The 16894-nt window shown below is 48.1% G+C and overlaps 1 protein-coding gene across 6 annotated transcripts in view; it reads left to right on the top strand.

The window, feature by feature from the left end:
• The window catches only part of LOC138747444 (RNA-binding motif, single-stranded-interacting protein 2-like), a 227309-nt gene that overhangs the window by 65935 nt on the left and 144480 nt on the right, over positions 1-16894 (top strand). Inside the window, exon 1 of one of the 6 annotated variants that reach the window (XM_069906669.1) lies at positions 5954-6037. The exons of the other annotated variants lie outside the window; for them this stretch is intronic. Within the exon in view, the coding sequence (XP_069762770.1) occupies positions 5975-6037 (63 nt within the window). The 5' untranslated portion in view covers positions 5954-5974. Of the gene's footprint in view, positions 1-5953; positions 6038-16894 lie in introns of those variants that run through there. 6 annotated transcript variants of the gene reach the window in all.

The raw sequence follows: 16894 nt of genomic DNA, 5'->3' as shown, positions 1-16894 counted from the left end.
GTTGACTTCAGGAAGGGAAAACCAGAGATGGACTGATCACTGGGGGAATTAGAAGTGGAGAGGGTGAGCACAGTTAAGTTCTTGGGAGTCACTATCTCGGAGGATCTTTCCTGGACCCAACACACCAATGGCACCGTGAAGAAAGCACATCAGCGCATCGACTTCCTCAGGGAGTTTGCAGAGGTTCGGTACGACACCAGAACCCCAGGCAAATTTCTGCAGAGGTGTGGTGGAAAGTGTGCTGACCAGCTGCATCAGGGTCTGGTATGGGGGACACCAATACCCCTGAGTGTAAAGCCCTCCAAAAGGTAGTGGACGCAGTCCAGAACATCACAGGCAAAACCCTCCCCACAATCGAGAACATCTACAGGGAACGCTGCCGTCGGAGATCAGCAGCGATCATCAAGGATCCACACTGCTCAGCACACGCTCTGTTTTCGCTGCTGCCATCAGGAAAGAGGTGTAGGGGCCACAAGACTCGCCCCACCAGGTTCAGGAACAGCTGCTCCCCCCTCCATCATCAGACTCCTCAACGACAAACTCAGTCAGGGACTCATTTAAGGATCTTTACTTTCCACATTATTTATTATTGAATATTTATTTTCTGTATTTCACAATCAGCTTGTTTACATTTCTTTATTTGTTTACATGTGTACATTGAGTACAGTTTTTTTTGCACTACCAATTAGTGGTAATTCTCCCTTGGCTGCAGGATAAAGAATCTCAGGGTTGTATGTGATGTCACATATGTCCTCTGACAATAAATCTGGATCCAAGTCCTTTCACCACTAGCCACCACAGTTCTCCAAGGCACAGCAGTGAGCCTGCCTCCTTCATGACCCTGTGTATCAACGAAGTAAGAGCTGTGAGCAAAAGGCAGTCACACTCACAGGTTTTGAAAGGCTCACCAGTCAGGAAGGAGATGAGCGCAATCAATTTTCAATGAGCGTTGATAGGGAGTGAAAACCACACACCTGTGTGCTTGCACCTTTGTAGAGTTGTACAGCATGGAAACAGGCCCTTTGACCCACCAACTCTGTGCTGTCCATTAACTACCCATATTCACTGCTCCCATTTTATTGCTCCCCACATCCCCATTAACTCCTTCCAACCACCCCCACCCCTCTGATTCTACCACTCGCCCACGCATTTGAATGGTGGGCAATCAACCTGTCAACCACCACGTGATTGGGATTCGTCAGGAAACCGAGGCAGTCATGGGGAGGCTTTTAAAGATGGCGGCCCTGCTGCTGTAATGGAGTGGGCCTCGGCTTTTCAGTGCTTCTCCGCAGGGTTCTGCCTCCTGGCTATCCTGCCCGATTATCCCTGTTGCAGTTCAATTAGCAGGGCCGTTGACTGTTTTTTCATCCAAAGCTCCTTGGCGGTCTGCACCCGAGGCGGCAGCAGCCGGCAGGCATGGAGGGTCGAAGCGGATGAGGGGGGTACCGGAGTGGGTCAGCCAGGGCCGAGCTGCAGGAACACACCTGGGGAGCCTTTAGGGAGTCCCGCTGGGCTGCTGTTAAAGGTGGCTGCGATGGCCGGCTTGGGACCAGCAGCCAAAGGCCTCGCGCCGGGCCACAGGCTATCAGCATCTCGTGCAGGTGTGTTGACGAGTGCCGATGGGGATTTGGAGCCAGGGGTTGAAGAGATGCGATTTGGATATGTTGAGCTCAGACGCAGAACATTGAACAACAGGCTGAAGAATGACAGCGGCCCAGGAGGCGTTGACATCAGAGTAGACAGCACTTGATGTCCCTGAAGGGACTCTCCATTGCTACCCCTATTAAGAATGGTGCTGGTGTGGGGGTGTGACCAGTGGAAGAAACACAGTCACCACGTTGATGGTCGTTAACGACTGTTTTTTATTCATATTCAGCGTGTCCCTATAAGGGCAGCATGAGCTCAGTCACCTGGTGCATTGTGACGTCATAATCACTGCCCAGGGCGCGCGCTGGAAGGGATGCTGGAGTCAGAGAGAAACCTCTGATGACGCCATCTCCCCATGGCTGCCTCGCCACATGGCGATACAAGCGGGGCCGGTTCGCCGTGAGGATGTGCGCCGTCACACTGGATTTTTTAATGCCCCTTTTGTTTGCCTTTGTAAGACAAACTGAGGGAAGATTTTCAAGATTCAAGGTGATTTTATTTTCATGTAATAAAACAAGAAATGTGATCTTACCCAAAATTTCCTTTAGCCTAGCACAAGGCAGACAAAGATTTGAGAAATTGCCTGGCGCCCCTTCCAGCCAGAGAAAGAGAAGCAAAAAAGAGTCGATCTCCCCCGCAACCCCCGCCCCCCTCCCCCTCCCCGCCCTGAGTCACTGAGAGTCCGTGGATTCTCCTCCAGCACCCCTGTAGCTTTACAGAGTCCTGTTTTGTCCTTGATTTTGCCAGATATTGATGGAGTGGGGGACGCTGCAAGTGGTAACACTATGGAAGGTAGTTTGTTAGTACCTACTGGTGATAGTCAATATGTGGCAGTTTTGAAGTATGACTCTTCCATGCCTCTCATCTGCCTGCGCTTGGTTAAAACTGGAGAAACTCAGCACGTTAAATCAGTGGTTCTCAACCTTTTACCTTCCACTCACCTCCCACTTTAAGTAGCCATCGGTGCTCTGTGATTAATAAGGGATTGCTTAAGGTGGGATATGGGTGGGAGGGGAAGGTTGAGAATCACTGCTCCAGACCCAATTGTTCCTGAAATCTTTTGCTTGAGAAAAATGGTCATTGGCCCATTTCCTTTGGAGTTCTCAAACCGTGCACGTCACAAGTCAATGAGGGTCGATTAAAACAGTGGTTTTCAAACTTTTCTTCCCACTCACATCCCACTTTAAGCAATCCCTTACTAATCACAGAGCACTGATGACACAGGGAATACTTAAAGTGGGATGTAAGTGGGAAGAAAAAGGTTGAGAACCACTGGGTTAAACAGTGTTGCAAAGATAAAGACACATCACCAACGTTTCGGGCTTGAGCCCTTCTTTCAAGTATGCTTGAATCTAGCTGCATGCAGTTGTGAATGGAATTTGCATGTCCTTACGGCAGATGAAAGGAAGTTTCATGTAATATTACATTTTCTGCTTTATTACATGACACTAAAAAGGGTGGCACGATGGCGTAGGGGTCAGTGCAACGCTGTTACATTGCCTGTGACACGGATTCAAATCCTGCGCTGTCTGTAAGGAGTTTGTACGTTCTCTCCATGTCTGCGTGGGTTTACCCTGGGGGCTCCGGTTTCCTCCAACCGTTCAAAACGTATCGGGGGTTGTAGGCTAATGGGGTGTAATTGGCCAACATGAGCTTGTGGGGCTGAAAGGACTTGTTACCGTGCCATAAGAAAGAAGTGAGCATTCTGCAAACATCCCCAGTTTTGACCTGCTGAGGGAATGAAGGTGATTGGCCAACGGAGGTTACAGGTATGGCAATGGCATCGGAGAAGCTGGCAAAATTCCACTCCCCCGGGAAAGGATTCTCTTGCTTCTCCTTGTTTCAACAATGCCGCTAGATTAGCAGGAGGGCTCTTCATGCAGCTGCGCAGGGGGAAAATGGAGGAAAGCATCTTGTGCTCCTGGAATCTTTACAAATCGAACGGGTGCACTCCACACAGACAGCCCCGGCTAGCAGAACCAGCCCGGGTTGCTGCAGCGGTCAGTCGGCAGCCCGACCAGGTGCGCCTTGTGCCATCCGCTGTCTGTGCTGGTGAAGTGCCTCCGTGCGCATGCCTGCATGTAGCACAGTGTTGACATGATTGGGGTTTGGATCCAAGACCCCCAACTGCAAGATGAAAAAGGATAAGAGAGAAAGACAGTGTGAATTTCAGGGTAACGATGAGGAGGTACTGGCCTTCATTTTTAAAAGCTTACAGACTACACATCTGCTGCGTTACTGTGACCAACCTCCATAAATTGCTTGAAGACTAGCGCTGAAATTTGATCACCCTGCACTCTGTTGTAACGAGCAAGGATTCCAACGTGCTGCACCACTAAAGATTTGTGTCCCAAGCCTCTATGGCCGTGGTTCAATCCAGGTGATCTTTCATCTCTTTTGAAGGCAATGGGAATGCCTCAAACCTTTGATGAGGTATATGGGGGGGGAAGAAAGTATTTTCTCTGGGGGGGGGTAAGATCGAATGGGTGCAGACTGAAAAATTAGAAAGAACTAAGCCATTTTTGGATGATGCGAGGTGGTGGTGAATGCTGGGAGACAATGAGAGTTTTGAAGACTGACATTAGTCGACAATTGTCAGGCTAGAAACTGGGTAACATGGCAATAGTGGAACACAGTTCAGCACTTAACAGAAAGGTAAGGGACTTGACTACACTTTTAAAACAGTACCAGATATAGCATTTTTTTAAAAAATTGAAACGGAATCCAAACGCTGTCATTAATTTTGGCAGAAAGTACGGCGTTGCTGTGATTCGTGAGTGATTTCAAGTATTCCAATGCAAGCTGCTTGCTGCACGCAGGGATTATAGACTTAAAAATTATTCATCTGGAGTTTTGAATGCTGGTCGACCAGATTGCCTCAAAGGGCAGAAGGTAGAATGATCCACTGCGTGGAATAGCCAGGATTGCTGACTCACAGAATTCACTGCACGCAAAACAAGCACAGAAAAATGTTGCCGATCAGGCGGTGGACAAGGTTAATGTGTCAGGTAGAAGACCCTGATTTGCAACCTTGGATTCCACAACCAAGGTAAGTGAAAGCATTGAAGTGCAGTGAGTAAATAACCCGTGTGAAAATGATTTGTAACCAGGAGATAAGAGACGTTCATCAAGCACAGGGTTTGCTTCTGTAATTTTCAATGGGCCAGATCTTGCTGGCATTTTTCAATCGCTTGTTTTAAAATATACAGCACGGTAATGGGCCCTTCCTGTCCACGAGACCGTGCTGTCAAATACATCTATGATCTCTTAGCTGTTGGCCTGTGCTCCTATCCTTTCCTACCTCCTATTCTCCTGCCCCTTTCTCCTCCTCCTCCCCTACCCCACTCCTCTCCTCCCCTACCCCTTCCCCACTCCTACCCTCTCCTCCCCTGCACCTTCCTCCCTCCTCTCCCCTCCTCCCTCTGCCCCTTCCCCACTCCTCCCCTGTGCCTTCCTCCTCTCTCCTCCCCTCCTCCTTCCTCCCTCCTCTCCCCTCCTCCCTCTGCCCCTTCCCCACTCCTGCCCTCTCCTCCCCTGCACTTTCCTCCTCCCTCCCCCAATCCTCGCCTGTGCCTTGCTCCCTCCTCTCCCCTCTGCCCCTTCCCCACTCCTGTCCTCTCCTCCCCTGCACCTTCCTCCTTCCCCACTCCTCCCTTTGCCCCTTCCCCACTCCTGCCCTCTCCTCCCCTGTGCCTTCCTCCTCCCTCTGCCCTTCCCTACTCCTCCCCTGCGCCTTCCTCCCTCCTCTCCCTTCCTCCCTCTGCCCCTTTCCCACTCCTCCCCTGCGGCTTCCTCCCCTCCTCCCTCTGTCCCTTCCCTACTCCTCCCCTGCGCCTTCCTCCCTCCTCTCCCTTCCTCTGCCCCTTTCCCACTCCTCCCCTGCGGCTTCTTCCCTCCTTTCCCCTCCTCCCTCTGCCCCTTCCCCACTCCTTCCCTCTCCTCCCCTGCGCCTTCCTCCCTCTCCTCCACCACCACCCCACAATTTCATTCAGATGCCTGTCTGTGTTTTGCTCACACCTCGCTAAAGGGCCCAGGCCTGAAACGTTGGTCATCTTCTGCTTCCTGTAGATGCTGTGTGACCTGCTGAGTTTCTCCGGCATTTTTCTTGTGCATTGATCACAGGAAGAACATGCCAACTCCACACAGACAGCGACTCGACCGTGTTCGGGGGGGTTGGGGGGGGTAACGGTTACCCTGCAAATCTCAAAAGAAATCCTTTGGGGGCGGGGGGGTGAGAACTGGAATCGGCCTACTCCAGAGACCACAGAGGCATTGCCTAAAATCTGTGCGTCACAGGTTCCAAACAGCAGATGTAAAAGTCCAAGCAATGTGGTGGAAGGAGGCCTCAAAAGAAGCAGATGAGGAGGAACTGTTTGGAACAAGAAGAATGGTTAGTTCAAACTTTGATATTCCTTTTAAAGCACCCACTCCCCGCTCCATTTGAAAGAGGCTGACACTGAATGGTGCTAAATGAGCTGTCTATGTGGATGCTTTGTGCAGTTTTAGTAACAGACATTAGAGCACATGGACAAAACCTTTTTTGTGAGTGGTGTTCTGTGAAGGGCTGAGAATAATTACACAGCAGAAAAAAAAACCAACCACTGCTTCAAGTGTCAAAGGTCAGCACAGACAAAGAGCAGGCTTCAGGCCGTGAACAACACTAATGCAGAAATAGGAAGCAGTCTTTGGTGTTTGCTTAACACAGGTCTGGTAACTCTAGTGCAGCTGAAGTCTTTTAAATTGGCCACTCTAAGTCAAGGAAGAATTGTCCAATTAAAGAGGCACTGACTTCACAGGATGCGGTTGGAAAATCTTTTTTTTAATTTTCAGGAAGGGCATTTTTTGCAGTTGAATAAACTTATCATCCTAATGCTCCCAAAGAGTAGAACACTTGTGAAGGTATTTATTTGAGATTTTGGTCCTGAATTGAATGGTGCCCTTGGAGAATTAATTGGTGTCTGAACACAAGTCACCCAGAAGGAAATTTGTTAAACATTACTGCACCCAGAATGCTGAAACCAAAAGATGTCTCTTTCCCCCTCCCCTCCCCTTGCCACCGCCCCTTCTCCCTCCCCACACCAATCTGCAAGAGACTAACGTTGACCTCGAGGACTTGTTTGTGTGGTACTAAATCTGCCCATGGAAGATCAAGTGTAAGCACATAAATATTGCACCAACCTTCATTTAGACATGTTTAATCTTTTCTCGTGGAACTAATTGGAATACCCGCTATCCAACAAAACCAGACCATAATTTGCAATTAAAAACGTCTTCAGTGACTTTTCTTGTGTGTGTGGAAGAATGACACAGCGTTTTGCAACGATGCCTGGAACCCATTCTTGCGCACACACAAAAAGAAATACCTTGCACTAAATTGTGCTTTTAGCGTTTCAAAGCCAAGGGTTTTCACAGGAGACATTGAAGTGTTAGCAGGCAATTAAATATTTGGTCAGAGACACGTGTTTGAAGCAGTGCATTCAGCCAAAGAGCAAGGGGTTTAGGGAGGGAGTTTTAGAGCATGCTGTTGAAGGCAGGCCTGCCAGTGGTGGGGGGGGGGGGGTGGTGGGGGGTGGGGGCAATTAAACCGGGGTGAACTAAAGGCCAGGTCTGGAGAATCACAGGCGGGCTGTGCAACTGCAGCTCACAGAGGTAGGAAGGGATCTGAACACAACCATAAGAGTTTTCAAGTGATGTGCTTGTGAAACAAGTTGAGCTCGTTACAATGGTGGAAATTTAAACTGCAGTTAGTCGAGGTGTCACGTTTCTATTTCTTTTGAAAGGCTGATGGTGTTATTTCTGAGTAGAAAAGTGCACGTATTTTCTGCCATGCAATGTGCCGCAACCCATGTTTTCACAATCCATGTCTTTCTGCGGCACAGCAGGCCATTCTTCCCACTGAGCCGATGCCAGCTCACAGACCAATCCCAGTTATTTTCCCTGCTGCTGATTCTGTACACATTCCCTCCAATGGCATCCCTCACTGACCGACACTGAACCATAGAGCATTACAGCACAGAAACATCCCCTTCTAGTCTGTGCCAAACTATTCTGCCCTAGGCCTGCACCCAGTCCATAGCCCTCCATACGCCTCCCATCCACATCCTGTCCAAATTCTTCAATTTTAAAACTGAGCCCGCATTCACCACTTCATCTGGCAGCTCATTAGCCCACACCCCCACTACTATGTGCGAAGAAGTTCCCCCTAAACTTTTCCCCTTTCACTCGTTCCACACTTCCACCGCTCTCTGTGTGAAGAAGTTTCCCCTAAACCTTTCCCCTTTCACTCGTTCCACACTCCCACCCCTCTCTGTGCAAAGATGTTCCTCCTAAATTTTTCCCCTTTCACCATTAATCCATGTTGTCTGGTTTGTATCTCAGTGGAAAAATCCCACCTACATTTACTCCATATATCCCCCTCATAATTTTAAATTCCTCTATCAAATCTCCCCTTATTCTTCTACACTCCAGGGAATAAAGTCCAAATCTGTTTAACCTTTTCCTGTAACTCAGTCCCTGAAGTCCGGGCAACATCCGAGTAAATCTTCTCTGCCCTCTTTCAATTTTACTGATATCTTTCCTGTAGTTGGGTGAGCAAAATTGCATGCAATACTCCAAATTTAGCCTCACCAATGTCTTGTACAACTTCACCATAACATCCCAAATCCTAAACGCATACTTTGATTTATGAAGGCCAATATACCAAAAGCTCTCTTTACAACCCTATCCACCTGTGACGCCACTTTCAGGGAATTATGTATCTATATATTCCCAGATCCCTCTGTACTACTGCACTCCTAAGTGCCCGATCATTTACAGTGTATGTTCTACTTTGGTTTGTCCTTCCAAAATGCAACAACACCTCACCCTTGTCTGAGGTCACATGACGGACAATTTACAGGGGCTAGTTGATTGACCAATTCACACTGCTTTGGGGCGTGGGCGGAACATGTAAACTTTATTCCCAACAAAGGGCCCAGGCCCGAAACATTGGTTACCTTTGGATGCTGCATGGCCTGCTGAGTTTTCTAGCCCTTTTGTGCATTGCTCAGAACTGAATGATTGGAGTGTCTATCCCACACATCATGTTATTACCATGCTGCTGTTTGTGGGATCTTGCTGTGCACAGAGTGGCAGCCGTACCTCCTGTATTGCAACAACGACTGAGCATTAGCCATGGGGAGTTGGACATCTCCACCTGTAGAGGTTTGTTGCTCTGTAGCTGAGAAGCCTCGTGTGGCTCATCACTCGCTCTCCCCTTCAGCGGGAGGTGAGCGCAGGACCCAGGTCTGGTCACTGCCTCTCGGCACCTACTCCTGCCGTCGTCCCAGAAGAAAGAGCTGAGGAACACGCGACCTCCATCGTTCTCTCCCCCGACCCCTGGTCCTTCCCATTAGCCTCATTCAAAGTGTCCGGAGTCCCCTTGCAAACAGCTTATTGGAGGCAATGTTTGAATGGGGTATCTGTCAACCTGATGGCCACCTCTTTCTCCACCCACACGGGCCAGTCAGCTGGTTACTGGGTGTCGTCTCTGGCCACAGCAATGCAGGGCAGGCTGGAGAAGGGTAATTAACATATATGTCGAACATCTACCTGACAATAAACTGTGGATGAAGAGACTGAAATGCACGTCAGAGAGTTGTCCACTCTTGGTGACACAAAACACCAGTGTCCCAGGAACCAACATTTCAGTTCAGAATTTCAGAATTAGAATTTATTGTCATGAACAAGACATGAAATTCAGTGTTTTGTGGCAGCATCATTCATAGAGCAAACATTCATATTATAACCATCTTACGCCATTACTATAAAAAAATTAAAACAATAGTGCATGAAAAGTGAGGCCGTGTCAGTGGTTCATTGATTATTCAAGAATCTGATGGCGGAGGGGAAGAAGATGTCCTTGTGTCACTGAGTGCTCGTCTTCAGGCTCCTGTACCTTTTTCCCTGATGGTAGCAGAGTGAAGAGGGCATGGCCTGGGTGGTGGGGGTCCATGAGTATAGAGGCTGCTTTTTTAAGACACCGCCTCATGTTGATGTCCTCGATGGAGTGAAGCCTGTGTTAACAACCCTCTGGGGTTTATTCTTGTCCTGAGAGTTGGCGCCTCCTGTACTAGGCAATGATGAAACCAGCCAGAATGCTCTCCACCTGTAGAGGTTTACGAGAGTCTTTGGTGACGTACCGAACCTCCTCAAACTCCTCACAAAGTATAGCCGCTGGCGAGCCTTCTTCATGATTGCATCAACGTGCAGGCTCCAGGACAGTCATTGTGTTTTACTTCTATATGCCTGACTCTTTGTCTCCTTTTATACGGCCCTCTCGTGCTAATCATTCTTCCTGTGAAACATGAAAGTCTGCAGACGCTGTGATTGCAGTGAAATCACACAGAAATGCTGGAGGAACTTGGCTGGTCTCGCAGCGTCCGTAGGAATATAACCGACGTTTTGGGCTTAAGCCTTCTTTCAGGGTCCAAGCAAAAAGCAGGCAGGCACCTGAACTGAAAGGCTGGCGGGAAGGGAAGGGAGGGCAGGGGGAGGAGCACAGACCTTTTCTTCCCTTCTCCCCAACTTTTTACTTCAAGCTCGTGCTGGCTTTTTACTCACGCTTCGAGGAAGGGCCTCAGGCCCGCAACATCGGTTATAGATCTTTACCTCCTATGGACGCTGCGAGACGGGCCGAGTTCCTCCAACGTTTCTTGCTGCCTGAAATAACACCAAGACCTTCGGGTATCTTTTAATGCAGGTCACATCAACCGCAGAGAACTCTGATTGCCTGTGTGTAAAAGAAAAAAGTCCATTGACCTACCCCCCCCCCCCCCCACCTCAATTGGTGCTGATTTTATGAATATTTCAGGGAATGCTGAATGACTTTGTTGGGGAATGTCACTTGGAGGCTGTTATTATAGTCAGGATAATGTGAACTATTTCGTGACCATGTAAGAATACACCCATCTAAAATCTGCTGGAGATAGTTCCTAACCTCAGCCTCTGCAACACTTTTTTTCTTGAACAAGTGATCCTTCTTTGAAGCACATTTCCAGGAATACAAGTGTTCCTTTGGTTTCAAACATATCAAGTAGGCAGGCGATCTTTGAATGCTTAAGCCCGGACAAAATGACAAGCTCTTCATAAGCTTTGATATCTCTTCTGAATGTAACAAATGTCTTCCACTCTGCTTATTCACAACTCTCTTCACAAAGCCGTATGAACTGCTTCAGATTTCTTCTTTTAGCATCTTAATTGCAGTTCTCAGCTCTCTGCTCTCCTCCTTCACCTTTGTTTCTGAGTTACTTGTGGGGGGGGGGGGAGGGTGCTTCTTAAATAACTTAGAGATGCAAGGTTCAAATAACAGAAGAGACTTTACTTACTGATGCCTTCCACCATCTCAGGAAACTGTTCACACTCACTCATATATATATGTCCCACAGTGGTGCACTACAGTGAGAAGGGTGTGTTCTTACACGATTACAAAATAGTTCACATTATCCTGGCTTTATAACAGAGGCGATTGTAGAGCAAGGATGTATCACATTAGCACTCAGAGGGTACCTGAGCTGATCTTGAATGAACACAGGTGTGAAATGTATAAGAACATTACAGCACACTACAGGCCCTTCGGTCCTCGATGTTGTGCTGACCCATATATTCCTTCCAAAAAGTACTAAACCCTCACTAACCCATAACCCTCTATTTTTCCTTTTATCAATGTGCCTGTCTAAGAGTCTGTTAATGTTTCAGCCTCCACCACCAGCCCTGGCAAGGCATTCCAGGCACCCACAGCTCTCTTCTCGGTGTGTAAAAAAAATTACCCTAAGCTTCCCTCCCTTCACTTCTTACACACGTCCTCTGGTGTTTGCTTTTCCAGCTCTGGGAGAAGGGCACTGACTGTCCACCCTATTTATGCCTCAGAATCTTATCGACCTCCATTAAGTCTCCTCTCATCCTTCTTCACTCCAAAGGGAAATGGTGATGTTGCTGTGTGCTGAGGTCTCAGACTACGAAATCTGCTGGACAGAAAAGATTGAAACAAAAAAGTCTGCAGACATTGGGGTTGTAGTGAAATACACAACCATGTGGAGATACTCAGCAGGTCACGCAGCATCCGTGGGAAGTAAATCTGCAGACACTGGGGTTGTAGTGAAATACACAACCTTGCTGGAGAAACTCAGCAGGTCACACAGCGTCTGTGGGGAGTAAATCTGCAGACACTGGGGTTGTAGTAAACTACACGACCGTGCTGGAGAAACACAGCAGGTTACACAGCATCTGTGGGGAGTAAATCTGGAGACACTGGGGTTGTAGTGAAATACACAACCATGCTGGAGAAACTCAGCAGGTCACAATCCGGTGAAAGGAAGTAAAGGGTAACTAATGTTTCAGGGTCTGAGCCCTTTGTCAGGAATCTGGAAAATGCAGTTTCTCCAGCACGTTTAGTATTGTGCTTGATCCCAGTGTTGCAGATTTTCTTTTCCAAGCTCATCCAGATACTTAAACCTTGAGATTCCTTGCTTCCACTGCCCCTTCCGGGTTCCCAGCACCCTCTTGGGGGGAGGGGGAACAGATCTGTGTCATTACCCCTTCAGAACCTCCTATCTGTTACCATAAATCTCTGTCAAAGGGGTAAATTTCTCCCTCTGTTGAGGTGGGGGGGCGATAGGAGTGGGTCGGATGAGCAGGTTGGGGTTGGAGTGGGGAAGAATTTCACTGACATTTCCCTTGGGGTTGAGGGGGGATGGGTGTGGAACCTGCAGGGTGTAAAGTCTGTGACAGGGATGGATTATGCACTGAACCGCCTGGAGCCACCAAAGGGAGATGGGTGGTGAGATTTTTTTTCACTCTGGAAGGGATTAAACCAGTTCAAACACCCTGATTTATTTCCATCAGTCCACCGGGGTTGTGCCGTTTTTACCTTGTGTGAGCAGGCCCATCATGTGGCCATATCCGAGCTGCTATAACTAGGGGGCTTGAACAAGGTCTCTGTAATGGACAGTCCACCTCACTAAACCCCTCCTCCCCACGCTGAAACTGGTTTCCTCAGCTTTTGCCATTAACCAGTTTGCATTCCAGTTTTGTGAAAAAAAAGTCCCTTACTCCCTGCAGCAGAGGCGAGTTCTGCAACAAAGTGGTGCATGTAACAATCCAAGGGCTTAGAAGGCTAGAAGCCAAGTGGATGTAAATGGAATTAGTATCAATGGCAAGGATTGTGGTTGTACTGAGTAGCGATGTAAATTTACTTGGATAGAGTGTGAGTGACCAAAGCTGCGGTGGCCATCGGAGATCGTCTCTTTACTGCCTGGCGCTGCCTTGTAAATGGGAGCCAGTGTCCAGGAGTGAATTCGAAACCCAGTTTATTGGCCCAATGATTCTTCAAATGCTCTGTCATCTGAAATCTTCACCTATTTCTTCGTTTCTTTGTCAAAACACTCTCAGGTGTGCTGGTGTGTGTGCCTTTGTAACCTGTTGTTTTTCTTAAAAACATATCACAAGATCTATGAGGAGAATTCGGCCCATCGAGTCTGCCCCACCACTCTAATCATGAGCTGATCCATCCTCCCGCTCAGCCCCACTCCCCGGCCTTCTCCCCATAGACCAGTGGTTCTCAACCTTTCTCTTTCCACTCACATCCCACTTTAAGTATTCCCTATGCCATCGGTGCTCTTGTGATTAGTGAGGGATTGCTTAAGGTGGGATGTGGATGGAAAGAAAAAGTTTAAAAACCACTGTTTTAATCATCCCTCATGGACTCGTTATGTGCACGGTTTCAGAACTCCAAAGGAAATGGGCCAATGACCATTTTTCTCAAGCAAAAGATTTCAGTAACAATTGGGTCTGGAGCAGTGATTCTCAACCTTCCCTTCCCACCCACATCCCACCTTAAGCAATCCCTTACTAATCACAGAGCACCGATGGCACAGGGGTTACTTAAGGTGGGATGTGCGTGGAAAGGAAAAGGTTGAGAACCTCTGATCTACTGCCTCCGGTGTTTCCCATTGTGGTCTCCTCTATATCGGAGAGACTGGGCGCAGTCCGGGAGATCCCTTCTCTGAGCGCCTCGGTTCTGTCTGCTTCTACATCGTGGATTTCCCAGTTTCATTTCAATTCCTCGCCCCATTCCCTTTACTGACATCTCTGACTAAATCAAATACAGTAAGTTTCCAGTTATCTGAAAAGCTTGAGACCGGACATTTTTCATTTAACCCGATTTTTTTTTTGGAGAACTGAATGATGGCTTTAAGCAGTCCAGTAGCATCAGAGAATACTTGTATCGGCTGTCGCCGATTCTGCCCGGGAGCCCGAGGTCCCCGGTTCTGCCTGGGAGGCCACTCTGCTTGATGACGCCAGGTCAGTGGAGAACCAAGGACAGTGGAGGGTAAAGAAGAAATGGAAAAAGAGAGAGGGGAGGAAATTACCTGAAACGAGGACAATCTTCCCATGCACTGCCTGACCTGCCGACTTCCTCCAGTCGCTCACTGATGGCTTGAGATTCAAGCCTGCATCTAGCTGTTCAGTGCCTGTCTTCCCGGCTGGTTCTGAGCTCTGTTGTAACCAAACTGGCGCTAAGAGCGCGCCAGAGCCCCACAAGAGCCCATCGGGTGAATAAATCTTTTCAACTTGTGACATCATGTTGCCGCCAAAGAAAAAGTTTGGACAACTGAGAATTTTGGTTATCTGATTTTCGGATAACCAGAAACGTACTGTACCTGTCAATCTCTGCCTTAAATACATCCAACGACCTCAACACCACAGCCGCCTGTGGCAAGAAGTTCCACGGACTCACAATCCTTTAACTAAAGAAATTTCTCCGCATCTCCGTTTTAAATCGATGCCCTTTTATCCTGATGTTGTGCCCTCTTGTCCTAGATCTCCCAACCGTGGGGAACGTCCTCGCCGCATCTGCTCTGTCCAGCCCTTTCAGCGTTCGAAATGTCTTTCTGAGGTTCCCCCTCATCCTTCTGTACTCCAATGAGTTCAGTCCAAGTTCCTCATATACTCACCCTTTCATTCCTGGTAACGTTCTAGTAAATCTAGACTGAACCCTCTCCAAAGCCAGCACGTCTTTTCTCAAATATGGTGCCCAAAACTGTACCCAGTTCTCCAGGTGAAGTCTCACCTGCGCTTCATAGTCTCAACATCACATCCCTGCTCTTGTATCATATCCCTCTAGAAATGAACGCAAACTTTGTATTCGCCTTCTTCGCCACCGACTCAACCTGGAGGTCAACCTTGAGGAGATCCTGCTCGAGGACTCCCAAGTCTCTTTGCACCTTGGAATTTTAAATTTTCTCTCCATCTAAATAATCACCTGCCCGTCTATTTCTTCAGCCAAAGTGCATGACCGGACACTCTCCAACATTGTATTTCATCTCCCATCCCTTTGCCCGTTCTCCAATCCAAGACTTCCTGCAGCTTTTCGGTGTCCTCAGCACCACCCGCCCTGCCAACTGTTTTGGTATCACCTGCAAATATAGCCACAGAGCCATCTATTCTATAATCCAAATCATTTAAAAAGCAATGGCCCCAACACCGGCCTCCGCAGAACGCCACTAGTAACTGGTAGCCAACCAGAATAGGGTCCTTTTATTCCCACTCTCCTGCCGATCAGCCAATGTTAATTGTATTTTTCTTGTGAGTTTTGCAGGGAGAAATAATGCGAGATTGTGGGGGAAGCAGCCAGAAGTGGCAGGGTCATTTAGGGCTGGGGGAAGGGAGAGTGGGGGAAACACAGTGCCAGGCGCCTGTGCTTCACTTGCTTGTAGGCATCTTCACGGACACCCTATTCTCTTCCCACCCATCAGCTTTAGCTCTCTCTCTCTCTCTCTCTCTCTCTCTCTAGTCACCAATGTGGTTGGCTTCCCATGTCACTGAGGTGGTCTTGTCGAATCCCTTTCTTACTGGAGTGAGATGTCTGTGGTCAAATCAATTTCTAATAAGGACCAGGAGTTTAACCTCAAGAGTTTAAAATAACCTAATTGAAACTTACAAAATTCTTCACCAGCTTGTCGAGTGGACAGGATTTTGATGTTTCCCCAAAACGTGGAGTCTTGAATGGTTTCTCTGCCTCAAAATAAATTGTCAGGTATTCTGGACAGAAATGTGAAAATGAGTCTTGGTCTAGAGGGTGGTAAATGAGACATAGGAGCAGAAATAGGCCATTAAACCCATCGAGTCTGCCCCACCATTTAATACTGAGCTGATCCATTTCCCCACTCAGCCCCACTGCCCGGCCTTCTCCCCATAACCTTTGATCCCCTGGCTAATCAAGAACCTGTTAATCTCTGCCTTAAACACACCCAATGAGTCGGCCTCCTGTGGCAACAAATTCCACAGATTCACCGCCCTTTGACTGAAGAAATCCCTCTGCATCTCTGTTCTAAGCAGGCCCCCTTCAATCCTGAAGTTGTTCCCTCCCACTGTGGGGGAACAACCTTTCTAGGTCTACTCTGTCCATGCCTTTCAACATTCAAAATGTTTCATTGAGATTCCCCCCCCCCCCATTCTCCTAAATTCCAACGAGTACAGGCCAAGAGCTGTCAAATGCTCCTGTATAACCCTTTCATTCCCGGAATCATCCTTGTGAACCTCCTCTGAACCCTCTCCAACATCAGCACATCCTTTTTTAAATGAGGAGCCCAAAACTGCTCCCAAGTGAGGTCTCACCAGGACCTTATAAAGCCTCAGCATCACATCTCTGCTCCTTTATTCAATTCCTCTCGAAATAAATGCCAGCTTCGCATTTGTCTTCTTCACCACCGACTCAACCTGTAATCTTTGGACTTCTCGACCTAAGAGTGCTGTGGAGACTTGGTCACTGAGCTGGACGAAAGACTCTCTGTATTCACCCGATCTACAGTTTCTCATCTGGAGGAGAAACCACTCCTACAAGACTTGCTTGGACGATCAATGTTGCTTCCCCATACATCAGGGAAGGTGGAGAGAGAAGGTACTCAGCACCTTTCCCCAGCAAAGCCCAGAGTGTGGAGAGAATTGCAGCTACACTTTGAACCGTGCGTGGATCTAAAGAGGAAATGTCAGGACTGTCACTGGCAAGGAGAACAGGAACCAGAAAATCTCAGGATTTTGTTTCAGCAATAGCCCTGGATATGAACACACTGCCGTAACCACAATGCGAGATGACAGACCATACTTCACTTGAACTCTTATCGTGCACGAACATGAGGCATTACGGAGCGGGCTGCAAACAAAAATAAACAGAAACCGCATTGATAAATGGTGCAAAGACAGATATGCA

Source organism: Narcine bancroftii, chromosome 12, assembly GCF_036971445.1.
Source record: "Narcine bancroftii isolate sNarBan1 chromosome 12, sNarBan1.hap1, whole genome shotgun sequence".
NCBI classification, from domain to species: Eukaryota; Metazoa; Chordata; class Chondrichthyes; order Torpediniformes; family Narcinidae; genus Narcine; species Narcine bancroftii.
This window is presented reverse-complemented; position numbering and strand designations above follow the sequence as displayed.